The sequence below is a fragment of the Chelon labrosus genome (genome assembly GCF_963514085.1).
Source record: "Chelon labrosus genome assembly, chromosome: 1".
Lineage (NCBI taxonomy): Eukaryota > Metazoa > Chordata > Actinopteri > Mugiliformes > Mugilidae > Chelon > Chelon labrosus.
In genome coordinates, this window is record NC_140337.1 from 28,447,991 (window position 1) to 28,475,398 (window position 27,408).

Here is a 27,408-nt window from a genome sequence, read left to right on the forward strand (position 1 = left end):
GATATGTGTTTTCACGTCAGAGTCTCCAAGAACCAGAAAAGTCTCCAATAACACCAGAAAAAGTCGCTAGATTTGTCGCTAGTCGCTTTTGACAAAAAAAAAGTCGCCAAGACGATTTGAAAGTCGCCAAGCAACACTGCGCTCAAGTGCTCCAAACGTCACTAGTCACGTTGCCGAACCACGCCTCGGCACAGTGGTTCGATACAACTGCTTCATGAGCTACCGCGCATGTGTCAGAGGACCATGACTATCCACTGTCCTCTCCCTATGATTGGAACTGTGATCACGGAAGAACCCGTTTACTGCAGGATAATGGCTGTCACGATTATGATGGTCATCTTTTGTCTTCAGATAACGCCCACAGAACCAGCTGAGGAGAAGCAGCTTGGTAATAATCTACGTTTTTATCAGTGTTTCCTTGTTGTCCAGTTTATTTATTGTTGGACTATCCGCGGCGGCTCAGAAAGTTAAAGGATCCACATGTCCTAACTACTGGAAAACTTTATTTTTTTATTCTCCTCAACAAACCCAACCTTCTCATTTGAAAGTCGCTAAATGCTAACTGTCATGCGAGAGACTTTTATAGAGACAATTTTTAAAATGAAACTAAGGGCCTGTCCAGACCTTGCGTTAAGGTCCGATCTGGGCTATGAGATCGGAAGTGGGCAGCTTTAAGTTTGTAGAAACCTCTGTCCAGAATTCAGTTACAATATTTCAATTTCTGACATTCTCCCACGCGCACGGACGTATTTTGGGGGGGGGGGCTTACAGGGGACATGTCCCCTGCAAAACGCCGTTTTGGTCCCCTGCACTTTTTACCGTTCTAAAACAATGTTCCGCTATAGCAAACAGAAACGTCAAGCACCAGGAACAAACGGAAAACGGCCGCTCAAGCTGAAGCCTGTTTCTCTTAGTTTAGCCCCGCCCACAAGGTCCTCCATTGGCTCTGCCGTTTCTTGTGTGATTGGCCGTCCCCGCTGTCACTCCACCTTGCTATCAGTCACACCTCTCTGCTAGTCTTTGGTCAGGAGTCCTTGTTAACCTGCTACTGTAAATTGTTCCTTTGTTCTGCCTGGATCACGTCAGCTCGAAGGATTGTGAGGTTTCATTTACATTAACGTTTGATTCGGTGTCCATGTGCGTATGTGCGTGCGTGTGTGTGTGTTTGGTAATTAGGCGCAGCCAGTATGTCTAAAAAAGAAAAGTGGACATAATAGACTTCTTTACAAGTCAAAGTGTAAATGCGTTCCAGCCATCCTGCAACACCTTCACTGGCTCCAATAAAGCAGCATATCCACTTCACGATCCTCCTCATCATTTACAAAGCTCTCAATAATCTTGTGAAGTGCATTAGTTTTATTGAAAGTGCTGATAAATAAAATTATTATTATTATTCCTCTATAACGTATCATCAAAGTTGGGTGATAATGTTTTGCTACATGCTTTACAACCAGTCAAACCAAAAAAGGGAACATTAAACTTAAAAGTAGCAGAAAACTAGAAGAACTACTAGAAAACACAGAGAACTGAAAGATTAGAGTTTTGTTAAAAAATACTTGTGCCCCCCACTTCTGAAATCAACATTTCGTCTTTGCCCACACGTCTCTTTTCAATTTGTGTTATTTATTTTTATTTCAATTTAACTAATTTCCTTATTTAACGTTACTTGGGTATTTGTTTATTAAAGAAAATGAATCAGTAAATTGTAAAAGTCTTTCTTTCCAGTCTCTGCTGTGACCTCTCTGCTGTAACTAAATGTTTCTGGTAACTGCTGACCAGTCGTCTACAGCAGCTTAGAGGCCCATTCCTCAGAACAGAACCTGCTGTGAGACTCACTTTCTGTTAAGATTCATCTAAAACACAGATTTATAACACATTTAACATTTAGCAGGTCAGTCTATAAATGAACTTTTGGACAAATACATGTTCATTGTAACTGTATGTTTGTTTCCTTGTTTTTGAAGGACAATCTGATCTGATATGTTCACCTCAGCCAGTTGTTGCCCTGCGGGGGGAGAATGTTATTCTTCCCTGTCGTCTTCATCCGTCCATCAGCGCCGTCTCTGAGACAGTGGAGTGGACCAAATCCGATCTAGAACCAAGGAGTGTCCACCTCCACAAAGATGGACGACTGGTGTTTGAGAAACAAAATCCATCTTATTCTGATCGTACCCGACTGTTTGTGGATGAACTGAAAAATGGAAACGTGTCCCTCAAAATAATCCATGTGAAGCTCTCTGATGAAGGGGAATACAGATGCACCATTCCCACAATGCACAAGGAGGCTTCCATCAACCTCATTGTTGGTGAGTCAAGACATTTGGACTGAAACATATTAACACAACCTCCACACTGAGGGAAAGCTGAAGGAGTTATAACCAGTTTTAAACAGTCTCCTGATTCCAGGGGCTCAAATTTAGGCAAAGTCTAATCTTGTCTCTCTATGAACCTTCTTATGAAAGTGTTCTCTTTAGTTTTTAGACTTGTACACTGAACAGTGTTTGAATTCAAGTGTAAATATGGAGAAATTGTTCCTATAAATAAAGTTAAAGAATTGTCATTTAGAGTCCTACCATCATCAGTCCTTGTTGTCTTCTAAAGGCAGAGAACCAGTTACAGGAAAAGTCGGTCAAGACGTCATCCTGCCGTGCCACCTGGAGCCTCCATTTGATGTGACAAGTCTAACTGTGGAGTGGAAACACAACAAAGACAAGTTTGTTCACGTCTATCGTAATATGAAAGATGATTTAAATTCTCAACACCAGCAGTTCAAAGGCAGAACTTCTCTCTTCCATGATGAACTGGTCCATGGAAACATTTCCCTGAAACTGACCAATGTAACTAAAAATGACTCTGGAGATTACACCTGCCATGTTCCCAAACTGCACAGTCAGGTCAGGAAGGGGAACCTTGCCTTAGAAGTTGGTGAGTGCTGCTGATGTATTACATGTTAAAATGAAAGAAGAAATAATTTTACATTTTAAACATGTTAATGTTTAACTCACTTTTTTCATTTCAACAGTTCAGGAGCGACCTGTTGAGTGTGAATATTTGTTTTTTCATCTCACTTTGGGTCAAAATGTTTATTTCATCACATATTCAATGTTTTATTTCATGTTTATCACCAGATGAAAATTCCAGCGGAAGCCGAGGAGGTGACAAAGGTAAGAAAAGAAACGTGCAGATGAAAGTAAGACAAAGAAAAGTTTGTGCACACGTGAGCCTGAAGTGGACGACTGATAAACCATCACAGTTTGAACAGGAGAAGTGAGAATGACATAACATAAAAAAATGACAGAAGAAAACACACATATATCTTCTCTTGAATATCAAACTTGGACACATTTCAAGGTTTGCAGATGATACCAACGTGGATGCTAATGGATATCACTTACTGAGACAGATAGGATAGCTAGCATACTACCTCTGACCATTTACAACCTTCAGGACTGAAAACTGATTCAAGATTCAAGATATTGATGAACAGTACAGTTCCTCCAGTGGCCACTAGAGGCTGGCTCCATCACCACAGACCTCCACTCACGCTCCACCTCTTTACTGAATTGTTGGGAGTTAGGAGGAGTCCTGGAGACGGCTGGAGCTTCTAAACTGATCATCAGCAATATCTTGTACGATAAGGATAGACTGCACATATGAAGAGGTGAAATGTCTGACAGCTCAGTAAAACCAGAGGCAGCCTGAAAATAGTTTTAAACTGAATCAAATGGAAGCTTGTCAGCTGTTAATATCTGCTCTGTAGCTTGTTTCATCTCCCTGGACTCAACTCAGTATCTCTCACATTGTTCCAGGTCCTATCATTGGTGGGATAATAGGTGGTGTTCTTGTTGTTGGTCTTCTCGTTATTGTTGCAGTACTTATTTGGAAACGGAGAGAAGGTAAGACACTAATTTCTTCTTCCACATTAAACATAATGTACAGTATGTGAAACATCCATCCACAGCAACCTGATTATTCAGCTCAGTTTCCTCAGTTACAATCATGATGGTGTCAACGTTTGGTTGGATGTAGGAAGGTGGAAAAATAAAGTTTTACCGTTTTCAGTGTAGTTAGTCAGCTCTTAGCAGCACTTCAGTTTGATCAAAGTCTGTGTGAAGCACAAAATCAGATCCCAGTAGCTCACAGAAAGATGGAGAACAAAGCCATTCACTGTCTGACTTCTTCATAGTAGACATCAACTTCTGTCATCAACAGTAACTACAGGCGTCACAACTAGGACAGAGATGTTCCAGACTGCCTCTTTATATAAAAGAATCTCCCTTGTCTGCATCCAGTTCTGACCGTCGGTCTTGTGACGTCTTTGTTTTCTCAGTCAGAAACTTCTTTTCAACATTAACACAAGGGGGACCACAGCATGACTCAAATGTCAGTGTAACTCAGGAGACCAGACCTACGGCAATGAACCTAATAGATAATCCTTGGGGTGACACAGACATGAGACATCGAGTGCACCGTGACTGTTTCGTGGTTTGAAACAGTGAAATCAAGGCTGCCTCCAGTCTTACCAGCCAGCACACACCAAGCTGCTGCCTTTCACTATCAACCTATAACTCCACCACAGATCTAACCACAGGGTTGGAGCATGACAATCAGACCAACATTTCCATCCTAAAATGACATGAAGTTTGATTTAAATTAATTGACATTTTTTACTCACATATACTTGTTCTAGTTGTTAAAAACAAACCAATAGCTGCCTACCCAATATATGAACACTTTCAGTTTGCACTATGCTGCTTCCATTTCAAGTTTTCATATGATACAGTGGATTTTTACTCTTTGCCAAGTTTTGGTGGATTTAGCTGTTTGGTTAAACCTCTGAAAAGTGGATGCACCACCTCATGTGATCAGCCTGCCTTTATTTATGAGCCCATTCATTTGTAGGGAGATACAATAAATCATTACATGTCAGAATTTCTTGCTTTTCTCCCTCAGTCAGATAGGTCTGTTTGACCCCTTGACCCATAGAACCTACTGCTAATACAATACAGACATCTTGTATATATGAAGACCCTTACAAAGACAGGTAGCATGCCTTGTGACTCATTTCCCTGAGGAGTTACTTGTGTGTACAATTTTTAGGACAGATCTATATTTTTATGGATTCTATAATGTGCACAATAGTTGAATTTGATGATCTTCTGTCTAAATGAAATGTTTTCTACTATCTAATCTAGAAGACATTTTAAATTTCTCCTTTAGTTGATCACACATTAATCAGACATAGTAACAGTCACAATGATACTTACACCAGGTATCTTTTCTCTAACGTCTTTCCTATATATATGTAGAGAGACCAGGGTCATGAATATGGACCTGATAGTTTTGGATCTATTCCTGATTTATTCTGTCTTTCTATGCGAGTTTAACTTCCCAGCACCGAGTGGTGAAGAAATTCACAAGTTAATATCTGAACTGTCTTTGAGTTTTACTCATTGACCAAACTGCACAAACAACAACAATGCTAATGCTACTGGTTTTGTGTCCAACAGATCAACCACCACAGAACCCACAACAACCGAATGATGGTGCTGAGCTGAAGCCTCTCAAAGACCCTGGAGAACAAGGTAATCCTATGGATGACAGACATCAGATATCAAGAGCTGTCCCGTTAGCCTTGTAGGTGTTTTGTGGTTTGAAACAGTGGAATCAAGGCTGCCTCCAGTCTCACCAGCCAGCACACACCAAGCTGCTGCCTTTCACTATCAACCTATAACTCCACCACAGATCTAATCACAGGGTTGCAGCATGACATTCAGACCAACATTTCCATCCTTTTAAAATGACATGAATTTTGGTTTAAATTAATTGACTTTTTTTACTCGCATATACTGGTTCTAGTTTTTAAAAACAAACCAACAGCTGCATACCTAATATATGAATACTTTCAGTTTCCACTATGCAGCTTCCATTTCAAGTTTTGATTTCATACACTGGATTTTTACTCTTTGCCAAGTTTTGGTGGATTTAGCTGTTTGGTCAAACCTCTGAAAAGTGGATGTACCACCTCATGTGATCTGTCTCCCTTTATGTATGAGCCTATTCATCTAGGTAGGGAGATACAATAAATCATTAGACTTTCTCACTTTTCTCCCTCAGTCAGATAGGTCTGTTTGACCCCTTGACCCATAGAACCGACTGCTAATACAATATAGACATCTTGTATATATGGAGACCCTTACAAAGACAGGTAACATACCTTGTGACTCCTTTCCCTGAGGAGTTACTTGTGTGTACAATATAGAGGACAGATCTATATTTTTATGGATTCTATAATGTGCACAATAGTTGAATTTGATGATCCACTGTCTAAATGAAATGTTTTCTACTATCTAATCTAGAAGACTTTTTAAATATCTCCTTTAGTTGATCACACATTAATCAGACATAGTAACAGTCACAATGACACTTACACCAGGAATCTATTCTCTAAAGTCTTGCCTATATATAGAGACCAGGGTCATGATGAATATGGTCCTGATAGTTTTGGATCTATTCCTGATTTATTTTGTCTCTTTAGACGAGTTTAACTTCCCAGCACCGAGTGGTGAAGAAATTCATAAGTTAATATCTGAACTGCCTTTGAGTTTTACTCATTGACCAAACTGCACAAACAATAACAATGCTAATGCTACTGGTTTTGTGTCTAACAGATCACAACAGGACAACCAACAAGAACTGAATGATGGTGCTGAGCTGTAAGAGCAGCAGTCTCTAAATTAGTCTAGAGAAGACCAGGAAGTTGAAAACACCACCTGTTTTTTTTTTTTAAATCAGGTATGTTCAGGACGGCGCATTAAATTTAAATAACGATGTTCTTTCTTCAGTTGCTCAGGAATTTATTTTATTTGTGCAGCTTTCAACACAGATAAGTCGTTTGTGTGTGTTTTTAAATGGTGTTAACATTTCAGGCTTGTAGCACTAGTCAGTTTTGGAAGCTATGAACCATCTGCTGAAATGTGAGATTTTTGCTTTTAGATTTAGTTTAATGTGATTACTGTTTTGTTTTTTGTTTTGTTTTTTTAACATGTCCTCAGTCTGCATGTGGATCCTTTAAAGGTAAAAAAAAGAAAGAGAGAGAGAAAAGAAACCAATCTGGTGGGTCTGGTTAAAGAGCAGGGGAGTTAGTTTGGTTACTCAGATTTAGAAACCATTATTTGTAAAAAGGCTGTAAGACACAGTGGTAACACAACTAAGTTGTATAAGCATATGGAGATTTTTAAAATCCCCCCTCTCCCTGGTCCTGACAGACCCCTGAAAGGAGAAAAAAAAGTGCACTAAAGAGGAGAAGCGTTGTCCTATTTTTGTATTGTATTGTGCTTCCTAAACAGTTCCTTATGTTATTTATAATATTTGTTGTGGAGTGATAATTCTGTATACTTTGTTGTTTGTATTGTTTCTGAACAAGAACATTTCTTGTGAAAATAAAGTATTTTCTTTTTACTTATAAACTTTCTGTACTGGATTTTAACTGATTAATAATTCAAAAGGTAAATCACATAAACACTTAAAGGTCATGAAAGTTCATTCCGATTTAGATTAATTCAGATTGATGATGCATCCACCGTAATTATTAGAAAGTATCGATATTGGCATCGGTATCGATACCAAATCTAGCGGTATCGCACCGGTGGAAAGTAACGAGTTACATTTACTTTCGTTACTGTAACTGAGTAGTTTTTTTGTGTAGTTGTACTTTTTTGAGTAATTTTTAAAATCAGTAGTTTTACTTTTACTTAAGTACATATTATTGGAAATAATTTACTTCACTGCATTTTAAATAGCTTCCTTTACAAAGGAGAAGGAACGCCGAGACGTTGGTGGAGGAGCTAGCTAAAAGATGATAGAGACCGATGGAGACAAGTGTACTGATGGAGAAGGGTCGAATTTGGGACAGAGAGACACGCACGGAGAACGTGAGGCCAATCCCTGGCCATACTTAAGGGACTTCTTTGAGTTCAAGTCCGCGAATGACAACAATTTCATCATGCAATGTAAACTTTGTATGCCGAAAGAGACGCAGCTATCCACCAACAAAACTGTGTTTCAACCTGCGCAAGCATGAACAGGTAAGATAACCTTACGTGAAGCTAAATAACGTTACATGCAATTAATCATGGATCCATGCAATTAATAACTTTACTCAATCATGGTATGCTAACGTTAGTGTTAGCAGCCAGCTTTATAGTGCTAGTTAACGTTAGCTAACTTGGTAAGCTAGTAAGCTTCATTTTAAACAATCAAATTTGACTCATTCCTTAATTTCACACAAAATTATGGTACTATTGCTATGAAATGGGTTGAAAATTGCTTATGAGTGTATTAACACATTGAAAAATGCATCAACAAGTTACTAAGTTTTGGCTAAAATTTTCTAGTGTTGTTCTAATATTGGGTCTCTTTAAAATTAAATTAATGTGTAAAGTGCCTTGAGATTACTGTTGTTGTGATTTGGTGCTATATAAATAAAGATTGATTGATTGATATATTGGTGAATGTTTTTCATTCAGTAATCTTATATGCAGGATAAAACCAGGTGATCTGGGACCACACTTAAAGTCTGCCAGTGACCTATCCAGTCTACTCTTTCTACATGTCACTTTGAAAAATATGAATTAATCTATTAATATAAAAAATATTTTAACTGTATGTTTAACGAAAACATGGTATTGATTATTTATATGATGATGTTTGTTTTTTATTCACAGGAAACATCCATCAAAGATGAAAGTCTACGCTGACCTTATGGCAGCACGGAAGCGGACCCTGGAACCAGAAAAAAACCCAAGCAAGCAAAAATATCTGATTTGGTGGCAGTGGGTGGAACCAAACGTGTGCCGCAAACAAAAGTTGACAAGGTTCTGATTAACTTCATTTGTGAAGGCCTTCATCCATTTTCTGTGGTTGAACAACCTGCTTTTAAAGAAGAGAGGAACTTTAAAGAGGATCTGTAATCTGGATCTATCTGTGATCTGTGTATTTATCTTTAATAAAAAAGTGAGTTTGAGCTTTGTCTATGTTTTTGTACTTTTTTTATTGCATGCGGAGAGATTATACACCCCGCCTAAGAAGTAACTATGTAACTTTTACTCTGAGTACATTTTAAATGAGATACTTTTTATTTTTACTTGAGTAGATTTTTACACCAGTACTTTTACTTAAGTAAAATTTCATTAAGGTAACAGTACTTTTACTTGAGTAGATTTTTTTGGTACTCTTTCCACCCCTGCGCACACCACTACGTCCGTCAGCTCTACACTGGTGTCCATGTTTATTTCTTCTAATGGGTTGAAAAGACTTAATGTGTCACTCTACAATGAGAGACAGATGTTAACTCAGGGTGCAGTTCAGTAGATTGTTTTCTCCGTTTTATTTTATGTTATCAACCTGTGTAGTCCACTAATAGTGAATGAAGGATCAAATGTAATGTCAAAATGTTATTACATTTTAAACTTATTTGTTTCATTTAAACCTTTTATTTAAGACAAGAGATAAGACATGTTTATTAATCCCACGTATGGGAAATTTCCTTGTCACAGTAGCATGGAATTTGGCAAAATATATATACAGGAAACAGTGACAACTTTGACAGATTTCCTTCTAAATCTGTTGTTTTTGATTATTGTCATTATCATATTTTACGTTCTCTATTGTCATATGTACTTCATTAAATGTGTTTTTAATGAATCATGTGATAGGAGATTTTTTTGGGGTGATTCATGTGAAATGTCAGAACAACATTAAAAATGTTTTGAGTCAAACCCTGGATCTGTCTTTAACTGAAACCAGAGTGAACGTCAGACGTGATCAGGATGAATTTCTTCTCTATGTTATTATTAAACACGTTTCTGCTGTAAATCATCTGAACATTAATGTGATTATCGTCGTTTTGTCTTCCTGTCTGAACTGTACACAACTTCATCTTTGGAGACAAGACACTACATTTTTAAAGATTGTGGCTGAGGTTTTATTTTAATCATAATATTCAGGACCTGATATTGAACAAAACGTGCTCAGGTATTGTTTATCTACACAGGGATTATTAGTATATACTTTGTCATTCAATCAGAAACAAATAGCACCCAATAACTGACAAAACACTTGAGTTTCCTGTAGATGACAGACCTGCAGTGGATGTTGGTGGGCAGGGCCGTTTCTAGCTTTGTGGGGGCCCTAAGCAAGATACTGTTTGGGGGCCCCTAGTTTGTCAAACTACGATGAAGAGATTCCTAACCCTTAGATGGTCCACTAAGACGCCACAATCTATTACACTTCATGAGCAAAACAAGCTACAGTTAAAATTAAACATCAAGTTGAGCCACTCAGGCTCAAGTTAAACTGATGAAAAACTAGAATACAAGGTCAATAAATAAAACCGATTTTGAGTGTTTACTTTAAATTCAAACCAACATCTATTTTAAGTGCAAGAATGAAAACAAACAACAATGATGTCCTAAAATGACAGCTGCTTGCCCATCTCATGCATGGTTAATGAGGAATGTGATGGTCCTGGAGCTTCCTGGTCAGGAAGTTCAGAAGATCCCTCTGGCTCAACCAGGGGCGATTCTAGACCTAGAGCTTTACTGGGGCACAGGCCCCCAACTCCCAGTACATTAAAAAAAAATATAAATAAATAAATGTGTGCGCAATATGAAATAAATGGCTAGCCTACGGGTACAAGCTTCAAAATCATTATTATCACTGTCATACTGTAGTCTATATTAAACCACTGGTAAAGATACAAGGATCGTGACAGGCTCGAGTCATGACTAAAGCAGGCACGGAGATGCGCTCATGAATGTCGTTTCCAGCGAGAGCAGTGCGAGAATTTAACTGGGGCACTGGAGACTTTTACTAAGGCACGTGCCCCAGTGAATAAGGTCTAGTAACGCCCCTGGGCTCAACGTCTGGAGCTCCAAAATATTTCAGAATTGCTCCTGCAAAGACAAAGCTCCTTAGGTTATCAAGCAAAATAGATCATTAGCACATGTTTCTATTTTATAACTGCAGTGATGTTGCAGTCATACAGAAAATTAAAATTAATCTGTTTTATATTAAACATTGTGATGTACAGTGTCCCTTTAAAACTTGTACCTAATTACAAAGTTGTCACTTAAGACTTTTCTGCGTTAATTTATACATTGGACTAGTTGAAGAAATAAAACTAAGATAAAGGATCCACTGCCACAATAGTCTAAAATAATAAACACACAATGCCTCATATTTATAATTTACTCAAAAACAAACCTTTAAAATATTGATTTAAATCATAAAACAGTAGCACACTTCTAGTTAGAGGCCTATAAAAGACACACTAAACTTTGTAAATTAATCCTAGGTAATGCTCGTTACCTAGCAACCATAAGATTCTTTTGTAGCAACTTAACGTCTAAACGTTACACTGCAACAACACAACACATTTCTATTTCAAAATAAAAACATTTGTTATTGTAACCTACTACTATTATTATTATTAATCTATTTTCAGAGAAAAATATTTACAACATAATGTTAAGTGTCAACTTAACACTGACAGAGCAAACTACAACAACATGCCCTCCCTCCCTGTAGTAATAGTAACAATAATAATAATAATAATAATAATAATAATAATAAATGGGACTGGAGTCAGTCAGTCATTCCATGTCATTACATACTGTCCATTCACATGCGACATATTCATTTTATATTAGTCAACTTTCATGAAGCAAACACTAAAGCTGAGTTTATGACAAACAAATCCCTATATATAGTCAATGACAAATCCTAGCCAGCTAGCTAACATTTATCCAGGGCTAGCTAGCTGGCTAGCTAATATTTATCCAGGGCTAGCTAGCTGGCTAACAGGATAAATAAACAAACCTAGCTAACATTTATCCAGGGTTAGCTAGCTGGCTAGCTAACATTTACATTTATTTTTAAGCATATAAGGGATGTAACAAACACGTAAGATAGCAACAGATAAAGACAGGACATTTTAATTCTCCTCCAGTTCCTCACATGAACTGCTTGCTTCAGGTCCTTCCACAACATTTCTATTGGATTAAGGTCGTTGGCCGTTCATAAACATTCATCTTGTTCTTCTTTTACCATGATGTTGATTTCCAGAGTCTCGTTAATAAAGGTGAAGAGCCGAACCCTGTTTACTGAGGTTGGAAGCAGAAACCTGGGCAAGTAGTGTCCCTCAGTACAGGGACGACGCTGCAGGGTTCACTGGAACAAAACAGGAAGTTTAATTTAAATCTATAAATCTGCAAATTAAATTTTAACGGAAACAGCCATCCGGTCCCTGATCTATGTGAGAGCTGTGCCCGTGATCTCAGCAGAAAGTTAAAGACGTTTCCCGTGGGTCTTGGACCATCGGGTTGATGAAGGTCTCCAGTATGGGAACTTCAAAATTGCATCTCTACTTTTTGAATACGATGTGGCTCTGTTGGCCTCATCAGACCCTGAACTTCAGGGGAGGTTGACCACTGCAAGGTCCAAGGACATAGTGCTCTGCCAGAAAATTGTCTCTCCAGGTTGGGGGAGACACACACAATGCCTCATATTTATAAATCATTTAAAAACAAACGTTTAAAATATTGATTTCAGTTATACAACAATAGCACACTTCTAATTAGATGCCTATAAAAGACATACTAAACTTTGTAAATTAATCCTAGGTAATGCTAAAATAATGTTAAGTGTCAAATATCTGAGAGACAACTTACACTGAACACTGACAGAGCAGACTACAAAAACTCCCTCCCTGTAATAATAGTAACAATAATAATAATAATAATAATGATAATAATAATAATAATAAATGGGTCTGGAGTCAGTCAGTCATTCCATGTCATTACAGACTGTCCATTCACATGTGACATATTGATTTTACATTAGCCAACTCTCATGAAGCAAACACTAAAGCTGAGTTTATGACAAACAAATCCCTATATAAAATCAATGACAAATCCTAGCCAGCTAGCTAACATTTATCCAGGGCTAGCTAGCTGGCTAGCAGGACAAATAAACAAACCTAGCTAACATTTATCTAGGGTTAGCTAACTGGCTCAAACTGCACAGTCAGGTCAGGAAGGGGAACCTTTCCTTAGAAGGTGAGTGCTGCTGATGTATTACATGTTAAAATGAAAGAAGAAATCATTTTACATTTTAAATATGTTAATGTTTAACTCACGTTTTCTTTTCAACAGTTCAGGAGCGACCTGGTGAGTGTGAATATTTGTTTTTTCATCTTGCTTTGGGTCAAAATCTTTATTTCTTTCATCACATATTTAATGTTTTATTTCATGTTTATCACCAGATGAAACTTCCAGAGAAATGCAAGGAAATGGCAAAGGTAAGAACAGAAACGTGCAGATAAAAGTAAGACAAAGAAAAGTTTGTGGACATGAGAGCTGGAAGTGGATGACTGATAAACCATCACAGTTTGAACAGGAGAAGTGAGGATGACATAAAAAAATGACAGAAGAAAACACACATATATCTTCTCTTGAATGCCAAACTTGAACACATTTCAAGGTTTGCAGATGATACCAACGTGGATGCTAATGGATATCACTTACTGAGACAGATAGGATAGCTAGCATACTACCTCTGACCATTTACAACCTTAAAGGACTGAAAACTGATTCAAGATTCAAGATGTTGATGAACAGTACAGTTCCTCCAGTGGCCACTAGAGGCTGGCTCCATTGCTACAGACCTCCACTCATGGCCAGAGCTTCTAAACTGCTCATCAGCAATATCTTGTACGATAAGGATAGACTGCACATATGAAGAGATGAAATGTCTGACAGCTCAGTAAAACCAGAGGCAGCATGAAAATAGTTTTAAACTGAATCAAATGGAAGCTTGTCAGCTGTTAATATCTGCTCTGTAGCTTGTGTCATCTCCCTGGACTCAACTCAGTATCTCTCACATTGTTCCAGGTCCTATGATTGGTGGGATAATAGGTGGTGTTCTTGGTGTTGGTCTTCTCATCCTTGGTGCAGTACTTATTTGGAAATGTAGAGGAGGTAAGATACCCATTTCTTCTTCCACACATGTTGACATTAAACATAATGTACAGTATGTGAAACATCCATCCACAACAACCTGATTATTCAGCTCAGTTTCCTCAGTTACAATCATGGTGGTGTTAATGTGTCAAGGCAGGAAGTAGAAAGATGGAACGGATGTAGGTGTCATGTACACAGAAAATGTTTTCTTTTTAGTGTCTTTAGTCATTAAAAGGAAAGAGATGCATTCACAGACCTCTATTAAGTCACTGAACAAGTGTGGTCTTTATGTATTTGTCTGCTGTGGGATGGAAAAGACCAGTTTCTGCCTCACTTACGTAGATAAATTAATACTTTAACTATTACCTCTAGTTCTGACATTCAGTCCTGTGGATCCCTTTCTTCTTCAGTCAGATTCTGATAAAACCTGACATGCAGCTTTATCTGAGTACTCTCTCATCTAAACTTCACTGTTTGTTGACCAGAGAGAAGACCAAGAGAACGACAGGAGAATCCGGAAGAGGGAATACAACTACAAGGTAATTCTATGGACGACACAGACATCAGACATGGAGAGACGTCCAGTTAGCACCGTAGGTGTTTTGTAGTTTGACACAGTGGAAGCAAAGAACTCTCTGCAGCCTACAATAATTTTGCCGGAGGATTAAAGAGCAAATAAACAGCAAAATGTACCACATCCCCAAAAAAGAGTAAGAAGTAAAAAGTAACAGCTTCTGAAAAGTGGATGCACCACCTCATGTGATCTGCCAGCCTTTATTTATAAGTCTACTGATCTAGGCATGGAGATACAATAAATCATTTTTTACATCAGAATTTCTCACTTGTCTACCTCAGTCAGATAGTTCAGTTTGACCCCTTCAACCAAAAAAAACTTGTCCTCATATATCATAGACGTCTGGGAAAGAACAAGACCCTTACAAAAACAAGAAACATGTCTTAGTGACTCCTTTCCCTGGGGAGTTATTTGTGTGCACAATAAGGAGGAACTTTCAGTATTTTCATAGATTCTATAATGTGCACACATGTAAAATTTGATAATGTCCAGGCTAAATAAGTTGCCCAGTGTTTGAATTGTGTGTACATTTCCTCCTGCAGTTGGAATCAGTAGTATTTTGTAGCCAGATTCCAGGTCAAGAGGTAAAAATATTCAAATGTACAGTCGCCCTGGTTCTATTTTTACTAGAACCCTTTTAGAATATGTGTGGTTGTGGTATTTTGCAGAGAAATTAAACCCTGGTTCTCTTGCAACTTCTTACAAATGAACAGCAATTAAAACAGAGGTCCTCCTTGTTGGTCCACTCTGGCAAAAGTTCACAGTTTCTAACTAAACATTGATAACTCCACTGTACTTCCCTCTCCTCAGGTTAAGAGTCTGGGTGTCATCCTCGACAGTACCCACATTAACAACGTGACTCAGTCCGCTTACTTCCACCTGGTGGAATAAATATCTTGAGCTGTGGCTAGACAACAAGCTGGACTGGACGAGCAACACGGGGCAGCTGTACAAGAAGGCCCAGAGCAGGATGTACTTCCTGAGGAGGTTAAGATCCTTCAACATCTGTAAGAAGCTTCTGGGGATCTTCTTATCAGTCTGTGGTCACCAGTGTCCTGACCTACGCTGTGGTGTGCTGTGGCAGACCTCTCAAGGTTGGAGAAGCTCATCAGGCGGGCTGGCTCGGTGGTTGGCACGAGGCTGGACCCTCTGGCTACTGTAGCAGAGAGAAGGGCACCAAGCATGCCGAAACGAATTTTTGAGGTGATTAACACGAATGGCGCAGCTACTCATTACTGAGTCCTTTTTTGAAAATTTTATTTCTGTTTTAGGGGGTTTTGGGTTTTTTTTGAGATGTGGTCTTAAACTTTTGATCAGCTGATGAACAGCCTATTTCAGTTTAATGGTTGTTTGCAATAAATTGCTTACTCAAATTTTTTTCTTGTCTCACTTCCATTTCTTCTTTTTGCATTTTGAAGCACTACTTAGAACCTTCTTAAGATCCAACAGTGCAAAATGTAAATTCTTGCAATTTTTTCAACTGGTCTTAAAATTTTGACCAGGAGTGTATTGTGTAGCAGTCCACATATTCAGCTCACCAGCTGTCTGAAAAGTCTCACACAGAAATGGTGCCATCTAGTGCTGAAATCGTGGTATTGGTCAGGAAGAGACTTCTGTCCAAATAAAAGTCATCAAAATAAGTAGATCAAAATACCAGGTAATGTGAGCTGAGACTAGTTTCAGTAAGCAATGTAGCAACAAGGCCACCACATTAGCCAGTGTTGAAGAAAAAAAACAAAGCAAGTCTAGTTCCAAGTTTGTTGAAGTGGTGGAGATTTATTGGAGTTCCAGGTCATGGTGAGCCTACCGACACAGTGGATCTGAGACCAGAGGCTGACCCGAATGCAGGGCCAGAGCACAGATATATCTTGTCCCCATGTGTGGTTGCAGACAGTTCCTGATTAGATCGTATAGTGGATGTATATTGGTCAGCTGAGGGTAACTTTACGCAGGAGGGTGAACTCAGTATGGGGCAGGGGTGGCTCTCAGACAAGGTCAAAACAAATGGACAAAAGGACAAAAGGAGTGACACTCAGGCCACGTCCACACGTACGAAAACGATCTTTTCCCTTCTGTGTTTTCCCTGGCATCGTTTCAAGAATATCCGCGTCCACACGGATCCGTTTCAGCACGATTGAAAACGCTACTTCATATTCCAGGTCTATAGGTGGCGCTGTTTCGGTTTCAGAAATTCACCAAAAGCTTGAGCGCTGTTTACAAATCGGCTTTAGAAGAAACCAAACTCAAGGAGAAATGATATTTTGCTCTGGTAACCCTAATAGGCTCAATATCTTCTCCAGCAGGAACACGAGCATGTAGTCCGCCATTGTTGTTGATGTTGTTATGAGACGTCTCGCGGGATATAAGAGGTGGAAGGCTGCTCGAGGGGTGTGGCGATGACATCATCGTTTTCTCCGTTATTGGTGTCCACACGAAAACGCAAGAGGTGCGTTTACGAATTTATCCACCCTGGGACCCGTTTTCAGAAAAGTGCGTTTTAGGGCAATGCGTTTACAGGATTCGTGTGGACGATCGGCCAAAACGATGAAAAAAATCTGCGTTTAGACCAAAACGCGTTTCCGTGTGGACGGCCCCTCAGGTAGCATGATCAAGGCTCTGATCAGCAGGGGAGAGGAGACAGGAGAGATCAACATATGGTTGGAATTGCCCCAGACGTGTCAATTCCAATGTCTCTTCAAAGTTTACTTCTTCACCAGCAACTAGGAATGCAGAATAGCAGTTAGAGTAGCTTGGTAGTCTTAGCTAGCAGGCTTTTATCTTTGAAGAACGAGTTTCACTAGCTGTGTCTGAAAATACTCACACAGAAATCAAATGGCGACATCTAGTGTTGAAATCCTGGTATTGGTCTGGAAGAGACGAGTTCAAATAAAAATCTTTGTCGCTCTGAACAGTTTGATCTTTAAATGCTCTAAGAGAACATTTTTTATTTTCCAAATAAATGAACCCAAAATAAATACCCACAACAACAATTAAATGCCATAAAATAATAAATACCAGGTAATGCGAGCTGAAACGAGGTGTATGAATGTATGAATATATTCTATGAATACATTATAATTAATAATAATTTAATTAAACGGGTGGGACACAGCGAGAAGGTCATCAGTTTAAATCCATGGGCTGACTGTTCCTTTCTGTGTGGAGTTTGCATGTTCTCCTTGTGTCTGCATGGGTTCTCTCCAGGTTCTCCAGCTTCCTCCCACCATCCAAAGACATGCTGGTTAGGTTAATTGGTGATTCTAAATTGGCCATAGGTGTGAGTGTGAGTTTGAATGGTTGTCTGTCTCTCTGTGTTAGCCATGTGATAGACTGGAGACCTGTCCAGGATGGACCCCGCCTCTCGCCCGATGACAGCTGGGATAGGCTCCAGCAGACCCCGCAACACTTAACAGGAATAAGCGGGTGTAGAAGATGTATGAATGAATTTAATTAAACAGATTCTTTAGGAAGAAATATTTGAGAACAAAATAAACAGGAATATTAAAGGTCTTGTAAACTCTAGTGGACACAGATGTTTCGTTATATCTCAAGTCAGTTTGTGATGGATTCAATAATACTCAAGTGTAACAGGCAACATGGAGCCTGAGCATTTGAGTTCAACATTTAAAGATTTATTTTGTCACATCCCTTAATGCAGCAATGAATCATTTTCAGTAAATGACTTGCCATCTGCTTCATTGGAATGTGTTTTAATTTCTTTTTTAAATGTGAAGCTTGCTACAGCCACAGAGAGTCCCATATAAACTTACTGCATCAGAAGATGTTGAAACCAAGCAATTTCCCTTGTGGATCAATAAAGTTTATCTAAGTCTAAGTCTAAAACGACAACAGGACCATGCACGAACGTACACAGAATGATTTCCTACATGAGATAAATATGCAAGATGCTCTGCTACAAGCAGAGACTGCAGGAGCAGCATAGAACGTGGCAATTGAAGATCTCTCCAGTTATGGAACTCTGGAAGGGTGGTCAGCATGCATGCAGGAACCCCTTCTGCATCCTCAGCAGGCATCTCAAAATTTCAAGAGCTTATATGGAAAGAATTCTTAACTGGACACCTGTTAAAAGTGAGGATGTTAAAGCATTACGGTCATTCTCTCTATTCTGCTCAAATTTAACAGAGCAAATGACACAAATGAAAGAGCTGGATTTACCCTCTAACACAAGCTGAGGGAAAGATGGAGGAATTTTGCTTGTGATCTACTTGAGAAAAATGGTCAGAGAGCAACCAAAAGCACCCAGGAATCCTTTATATCGAGCGGCAGGATAAAGACACATCCTCCAACCATCACAACAGACTGTGAGCCCTCCAAGTCTTTCTACTGTAATGACACAGACCTGTGGCCATATTGGGGCCGGTGCTGAAGATGATTCTATCTTTTCTGTTGTTGCAGTTAAAGTTAAGAGCCACAAGAGTAACACAATTGTACAGACATATGCTTTTCTGGGCCCAGGAAGCTCAGGAACGTTCTGCACAGAGAGCCTGGCAAGAAAATTAAATATGAGTGGCAAAAGAACAAGTTTTTTGATTGGAACAATGAGGCAAAAGAAAATTGTAAATGCTCACATTCTGTCAGGCCTTGAGGTGTCTGGTGTGGACATGAATGATTTCATCCAGTTACCTGATGTTTTAACACAGAGATCTATGCCTGTCTCGTCACTTAATGTCCCCCGACAAGAGGATCTTGTTCAGCGGTCTTATCTAAAGAATGTAAAGGTCCATGACATTGATGCGGATGTAGACCTCCTAATAGGAACTGATGCCCCCAAAGTAATGGAACCTTGGGAGGTAATAAACAGCCAGGATGAAGGACCCTATGCAGTAAGAACCAGGGTCGGTTGGATCATTAATGGTCCACTTTGTGGCACAAGCAGCAGGAGTAAGAGAGGCTGCCCTGCTGTAACAGCCCACTGAATGTCTGTTGAGCATCTTCAAGACATGTTGGTTCAGCAATATAACCACGATTTTAATGAGACATCAGCTGAGGAACAAACTGAAATGTCCAGAGAAGATGTCAAGTTCATGAATGTTGTAGGCAGCACAGCAGAAATGATTGAAGGACATTATTGTATTGACTTACCTTTCCGACAGGAGGAGTGTCCTGCCGAACAATCACTGTGTTGCAGAACAGCTCCTCCAAAGCTTGAAAAGAAAATTTGACAGGAACAGCATATTTAAGGAGGAATACACAACATTCTTAAAGGACATGATTGCTCAAGGATATGCTGAGGTGATGCCTGCTGACCAACTAAAACAAAGTGATGGAAAGGTGTGGTATATTCCCCATCATCCCAGAAAAGGCAAGCTGAGAGTTGTTTTTGACTGTGGAGCAACATATAAAGGGACATCACTGAACTGCCAACTCTTGCAGGGACCTGATCTGACCAACACTCTCATTGGAATCCTTATTCGATTTAGGCAAGAACCTGTAGCAGTAATGGCAGACATCAAAGCCATGTTTCACCAAGTGCGTGTCCCAGATAAACACGCTGATTTTCTCCGCTTCCTCTGGTGGCCAGGTGGTGATACTGCACATCCTCCACAGGAACATTGCATGAGAGTTCATCTGTTTGGTGCTGTATCTTCACCAAGTTGTGCAAATTATGCTCTGAGGAGAACAGCAGAAGACAATGCACATCATTTCCCACTTGAAGTGATCAGTACAGTGAAACATAATTTTTATGTGGATGATTGCCTGAAGGCCATGTATTCAGAGGAAGAAGCTGTACAGATGATCTAGGATTTGACTGCTGTCTGTGAGAAAGGAGGATTTACTCTTTCAGAATGGATCAGCAACAATCATACAGTGCTGCTCTCAGTCACAGAGGAAAGGAGAGCAAATAAAATGATGGAGCTGGATTTGGATGCAGACCAATTTCCAACACAGCGAGCACTTGGGCTACAGTGGTGCATTGGAACAGACGTGTTTCAGTTCAGAACGTCAGTCCGAGAACAACCACAGACCAGAAGAGGCATTCTTTCAGTGGTCAGCTCTCTTCATGACCCTTTGGGATTTTTGGCCCCATTCAGTATGCCAGCCAAATGGTTGCTGCAGGAGCTCTGTAGGAGAAACTTGAAGTGGGATGAAGTCATTCTCCATGCCTTATCTAAGCAATGGTCTGAATGGCTCCAGGATCTTCAAAAAATGGATAAGTGGAACACTGTATTAAACCCAGAGACTTTGGAGCTCCAGTTTCAGCACAGCTTCACCACTTTTCTGATGCCAGTCAAGTTGGATATGGAACGGTATCTTACTTGAGACTGGAAAAGGATCATAAGATACAGGTAGCATTTCTCTTGGGAAAGGCTAGAGTCGCTCCTCTCAAGCAGACTACGATCCCGAGATTGGAACTCACAGCTGCAGTTGTTCCTGTTCGAGTTGATAAAATGCTGCGGAAGGAATTGCAACTTATGCTGGAGAAATCAGTTTTCTGGACAGACGGCACAACGGTACTTAAATACATCGCAAATGAGACCAAGCGATTTCACACTTTTGTGGCAAACAGAACTTCTGTCATCAGAGAAGCTTCAGATATTGAGCAGTGGAGATATGTGTATTTGAAAGAGAATCCAGCGGTTGAAGCATCAAGAGGAATGAAAGCTCAGGATTTCCTGACAGGCAGGAGATGGTTGAATGGACCTGAGTTTCTCTCCAAATCAGAGGAGGAACGGCCTGATCTGAAAGGGGATTGTGATGTGGTTTCTGATGATGACCCAGAGGTCTAAAGGAACACGACAGTGAATGCTATAGTTAAGGACGTGGGAATAGCCACCAGCCAGCTGATCAATTATCCTGGATTAAGAACATCTGTGGCTTGGTTTTTAAGAATCAAAGCAGCTTTCATTAGACTGGCGCAGAAGAGGAAGGAGTTTAGTCCTTCTGCAGGCCTTAATAAAGAACAAGTGGACAGGAAAGTTCAAAACTTTAAAGTCACACTCAAAGGACAATGTCTGACTCCTGAAGATCTTGTGAAGGCAGAAGAGTCCATCATTCTGTATGTACAAAGGCACAAGTTTGAAGCTGAAATCGGCTCACTCAAGAGTGGATTTAAAACCATCTCCAAAGAAACCACACTGTACAAACTGGATCCAGTGTTGGATGATGGAATCCTCAGAGTTGGTGGTCGGTTGAATAAAGCAGCATTGCCAGCAGAATCTAAACATCCGACGGCAAAAATACGCAAACTCTGCTGCCAGAAAGGTAATATCTGACTGTACTGTGTGCAGACGCAACAGGAGAAAGCTGATTGAGCAGAAGATGGTGGACTTACCTAAAGAGACGGTGTTGAATGCTATATCCTTTCACAAATGTGGGAATTGATTATTTTGGCCCCATCAACGTTAAAAGAGGCAGAAGTCTTCTTAAAAGATATGGAGTGCTATTTACATGTCTAACTAGTTGTGCTGTACATCTGGAAGTGGCGTATACACTGGATACAGACTCGTGTATAAATGCAATTCGGAGGTTTATCTGTAGACGAGGTCCAGTCTCAGCTATCAGATTGGATAATGGCACAAATTTTGTTGGAGCCAGTCGAGAGCTGAAGGAAAGTCTGGCTGCTCTGAATCAAACGTCTGATTCGTTCAGTGAAAAGTGTTCTCACCTCAGTACTGAAACAACAAACTCTGGATGATGAAGGGCTCCAGACTGTCTTCTGTGAGGTTGAGGCAGTACTAAACGACAGACCCATCACAATAGTCGATGATCCAGATGACTTAGAAGCTCTCACACCAAATCGTATTTTAGTGTTGAAAGGAAAATCATGCCACCGGGACTGTTTGACAGAAATTATCTATACATAAGGAAAGGTGGAAGCAAGCATATTGCCGAGCTGTTTTGGAAGAGATGGATTGAATCTGAGTATCTACCCACGATGCAGGAGAGACAAAAATGGACAAGGCCAAGGAAAAGCCTCACTCCTGGAGATATTGTATTGCAGATGCGTCAGCTCCAAGAGGATATGCGTCAGCTCCAAGAGGATCTTGGATCATGGGGAAGGTTTTCGACATCAGACCAGATGCAAAGGGCCTGGTACGCACTGTGCGTCTTCAAACAAGGAAGTAAGTATTCTGGAGAGACCTGTGACGAAGCTCTGCCTACTACTGGAAGCAGCAGTCTAACATCATGACTCTCTCTTTCTCTACCTCTATTTTTTCTTTCTTTTTCTCCAATTAACCTGTGTTTTATTTTGCAGATTCATCAAGAAAAGAGTTTATTTGGGGCATTTACATCCCGCTCTGTAAACCAGGTCGCGGTCAGCGGCAGCTTTGCGCATGCGCCATTCATTTGCAGTCTGGACGCGGAGTGCCGTGGGTCTCCCTCTCTGCTCTGACTGTGAGACTGACCGCCTGTGAGTGCTTTGGCACGGGAGAGGGGCTCACGGCAGCACCCGCTGCTTGTTGAGGACAGTAACTGAAAATAGATATGTGCTTTCACGTCAGTCTCCAAAAACCAGAAAAGTCTCCAATAACACCAGAAAAAGTCGCTAGATTTGTCGCTAGTCGCTTTTGACAAAAAAAAAAGTCGCCAAGACGATTTGAAAGTCGCCAAGTTGGCAACACTGCGCTCAAGTGCTCCAAACGTCACTCGTTACGTTGCCGAACCACGCCTCGGCACAGTGGTTCCATACAACTGCTTCATGAGCTACCGCGCATGTGTCAGAGGACCATGACTATCCACTGTCCTCTTCCTGATTGGAACTCTGATCACGGAAGAACCCGTTTACTGCAGGATAATGGCTATCACGATTATGATGGTCATCTTTTGTCTTAAGACAACGCTCACAGAACCAGCTGAGGAGAAGCAGCTTGGTAATAATCTACGTTTTTATCAGTGTTTCCTTGTTGTCCAGTTTATTTATTGTTTGACTATCCGGCGGTTCAGAAAGTGAAAGGATTAAGCAGCCACAGGCCTTAACTACTGGAAAACTTTATTTTTTTATTCTCCTCAACAAACCCAACCTTCTCATTTGAAACGCGCTAAATGCTAACTGTCATGCGAGAGACTTTTATAGAGACAATTTTTAAAATGAAACTAAGGGCCTGTCCAGACCTTGCGTTAAGGTCCGATCTGGGCAATGAGATCGCAAGTGGGCAGCTTTAAGTTTGTAGAAACCTCTGTCCAGAATTCAGTTACAATATTTCAGTTTCTGACATTCTCCCACGCGCACGGACGTAATTTGGTCGGGGCACAGGGGACATGTCCCCTGTACTTTTTCAAAAGGCCGTGTTGGTCCCCTGCACGTTACTGTAACAAAGACTCGTCAAGCACTAGGAACAAGCGGAAAACGGCCGCTCAAGCTGAAGCCTGTTTCTCTTAGTTTAGCCTCGCCCACAAGCTCCTCCATTGGCTCTGCCGTTTCTTATGTGATTGGCCGTCTCCGCTGTCACTCCACCTTGCTGTCACACCAGTCTGCTAGTCTTTGGTGAGGAGTCCTTGTTAACCTGCTACTGTAAATTGTTCCTTTTTTCTGCCTGGGTCACGTCAACTAGAAGGATTGTAATATCAGAGCTTTCATTTACATTAACGTTTGAGTCGGTGTCCATGTGCGTATGTGCGTGCGTGTGTGTGTGTTTGGTAATTAGGCGCAGCCAGTATGTCTAAAAAAGAAAAGTGGACTTAATAGACTTCTTTACAAGTCAAAGTGTAAATGCGTTGCAGCCATCCTGCAACACCTTCACTGGCTCCAATAAAGCAGCATATCCACTTCACGATCCTCCTCATCATTTACAAAGCTCTCAATAATCTTGTGAAGTGCATTAGTTTTATTGAAAGTGCTGATAAATAAAATTATTATTATTTTTCCTCTATAACGTATCATCAAAGTTGGGTCATAATGTTTTGCTACATGCTTTACAACCAGTCAAACCAAAAAAGGGAACATTAAACTTAAAAGTAGCAGAAAACTAGAAGAACTACTAGAAAACACAGTGAACTGAAAGATTAGAGTTTTGTTAAAAAATACTTGTGCCCCCCACTTCTGAAATCAACATTTCGTCTTTGCCCACACGTCTCTTTTCAATTTGTGTTATTGATTTTTATTTCAATTTAACTAATTTCCTTATTTAACGTTACTTGGGTATTTGTTTATTAAAGAAAATGAATCAGTAAATTGTAAAAGTCTTTCTTTCCAGTCTCTGCTGTGACCTCTCTGCTGTAACTAAATGTTTCTGGTAACTGCTGACCAGTCGTCTACAGCAGCTTAGAGGTCAATTCCTCAGAACAGAACCTGCTTTGAGACCCACTTTGTGTTAAGATTCATCTAAGACATAGATTTATAGCACATTTAACATTTAGCAGGTCAGTCTATAGATGAACTTTTGGACAAATACATGTTCATTGTAACTGTATGTTTGTTTTCTTGTTTTTGAAGGACAATCTGATCTGATATGTTCACCTCAGCCAGTTGTTGCCCTGCGGGGGGAGAATGTTATTCTTCCCTGTCGTCTTCATCCGTCCATCAGCGCCGTCTCTGAGACAGTGGAGTGGACCAAATCCGATCTAGAACCAAGGAGTGTCCACCTCCACAAAGATGGACGACTGGTGTTTGAGAAACAAAATCCATCTTATTCTGATCGTACCCGACTGTTTGTGGATGAACTGAAAAATGGAAACGTGTCCCTCAAAATAATCCATGTGAAGCTCTCTGATGAAGGGGAATACAGATGCACCATTCCCACAATGCACAAGGAGGCTTCCATCAACCTCATTGTTGGTGAGTCAAGACATTTGGACTGAAACATATCAACACAACCTCCACACTGAGGGAAAGCTGAAGGAGTTATAACCAGTTTTAAACAGTCTCCTGATTCCAGGGGCTCAAATTTAGGCAAAGTCTAATCTTGTCTCTCTATGAACCTTCTTATGAAAGTGTTCTCTTTAGTTTTTAGACTTGTACACTGAACAGTGTTTGAATTCAAGTGTAAATATGGAGAAATTGTTCCTATAAATAAAGTTAAAGAATTGTCATTTAGAGTCCTACCATCATCAGTCCTTGTTGTCTTCTAAAGGCAGTGAACCAGTTACAGGAAAAGTCGGTCAAGACGTCATCCTGCCGTGCCACCTGGAGCCTCCATTTGATGTGACAAGTCTAACTGTGGAGTGGAAACACAACAAAGACAAGTTTGTTCACGTCTATCGTAATATGAAAGATGATTTAAATTCTCAACACCAGCAGTTCAAAGGCAGAACTTCTCTCTTCCATGATGAACTGGTCCATGGAAACATTTCCCTGAAACTGACCAATGTAACTAAAAATGACTCTGGAGATTACACCTGCTATGTTCCCAAACTGCACAGTCAGGTCAGGAAGGGGAACCTTGCCTTAGAAGTTGGTGAGTGCTGCTGATGTATTACATGTTAAAATGAAAGAAGAAATAATTTTACATTTTAAACATGTTAATGTTTAACTCACTTTTTTCATTTCAACAGTTCAGGAGCGACCTGGTGAGTGTGAATATTTGTTTTTTCATCTCACTTTGGGTCAAAATGTTTATTTCATCACATATTCAGTGTTTTATTTCATGTTTATCACCAGATGAAAATTCCAGCGGAAGCCGAGGAGGTGACAAAGGTAAGAAAAGAAACGTGCAGATGAAAGTAAGACAAAGAAAAGTTTGTGCACACGTGAGCCTGAAGTGGACGACTGATAAACCATCACAGTTTGAACAGGAGAAGTGAAGATGACATAACATAAAAAAATGACAGAAGAAAACACACATATATCTTCTCTTGAATATCAAACTTGGACACATTTCAAGGTTTGCAGATGATACCAACGTGGATGCTAATGGATATCACTTACTGAGACAGATAGGATAGCTAGCATACTACCTCTGACCATTTACAACCTTCAGGACTGAAAACTGATTCAAGATTCAAGATATTGATGAACAGTACAGTTCCTCCAGTGGCCACTAGAGGCTGGCTCCATCACCACAGACCTCCACTCACGCTCCACCTCTTTACTGAATTGTTGGGAGTTAGGAGGAGTCCTGGAGACGGCTGGAGCTTCTAAACTGATCATCAGCAATATCTTGTACGATAAGGATAGACTGCACATATGAAGAGGTGAAATGTCTGACAGCTCAGTAAAACCAGAGGCAGCCTGAAAATAGTTTTAAACTGAATCGAATGGAAGCTTGTCAGCTGTTAATATCTGCTCTGTAGCTTGTTTCATCTCCCTGGACTCAACTCAGTATCTCTAACATTGTTCCAGGTCCTATGATTGGTGGGATAATAAGTGGTGTTCTTGTTGTTGGTCTTCTCGTTATTGTTGCAGTACTTATTTGGAAACGGAGAGAAGGTAAGACACTAATTTCTTCTTCCACATTAAACATAATGTACAGTATGTGAAACATCCATCCACAGCAACCTGATTATTCAGCTCAGTTTCCTCAGTTACAATCATGATGGTGTCAACGTTTGGTTGGATGTAGGAAGGTGGAAAAATAAAGTTTTACCGTTTTCAGTGTAGTTAGTCAGCTCTTAGCAGTACTTCAGTTTGATCAAAGTCTGTGTGAAGCACAAAATCAGATCCCAGTAGCTCACAGAAAGATGGAGAACAAAGCCATTCACTGTCTGACTTCTTCATAGTAGACATCAACTTCTGTCATCAACAGTAACTACAGGCGTCACAACTAGGACAGAGATGTTCCAGACTGCCTCTTTATATAAAAGAATCTCCCTTGTCTGCATCCAGTTCTGACCGTCGGTCTTGTGACGTCTTTGTTTTCTCAGTCAGAAACTTCTTTTCAACATTAACACAAGGGGGACCACAGCGTGACTCAA

At 40.0% G+C, this 27,408-nt stretch overlaps 1 protein-coding gene across 1 annotated transcript; it reads left to right on the forward strand.

The window, feature by feature from the left end:
- Positions 1-277: 277 nt before the first annotated feature.
- Positions 278-2,939, forward strand: LOC311486108 (butyrophilin-like protein 2; the record flags this gene model as incomplete). The annotated part of the gene is made up of 3 exons (XM_084541871.1): positions 278-388; positions 1,965-2,306; positions 2,602-2,939. Exons 1-3 carry the CDS (start codon positions 313-315, stop codon positions 2,937-2,939), a joined length of 756 nt encoding a protein of 251 aa, XP_084397997.1. The 5' UTR covers positions 278-312.
- Positions 2,940-27,408: the final 24,469 nt, after the last annotated feature.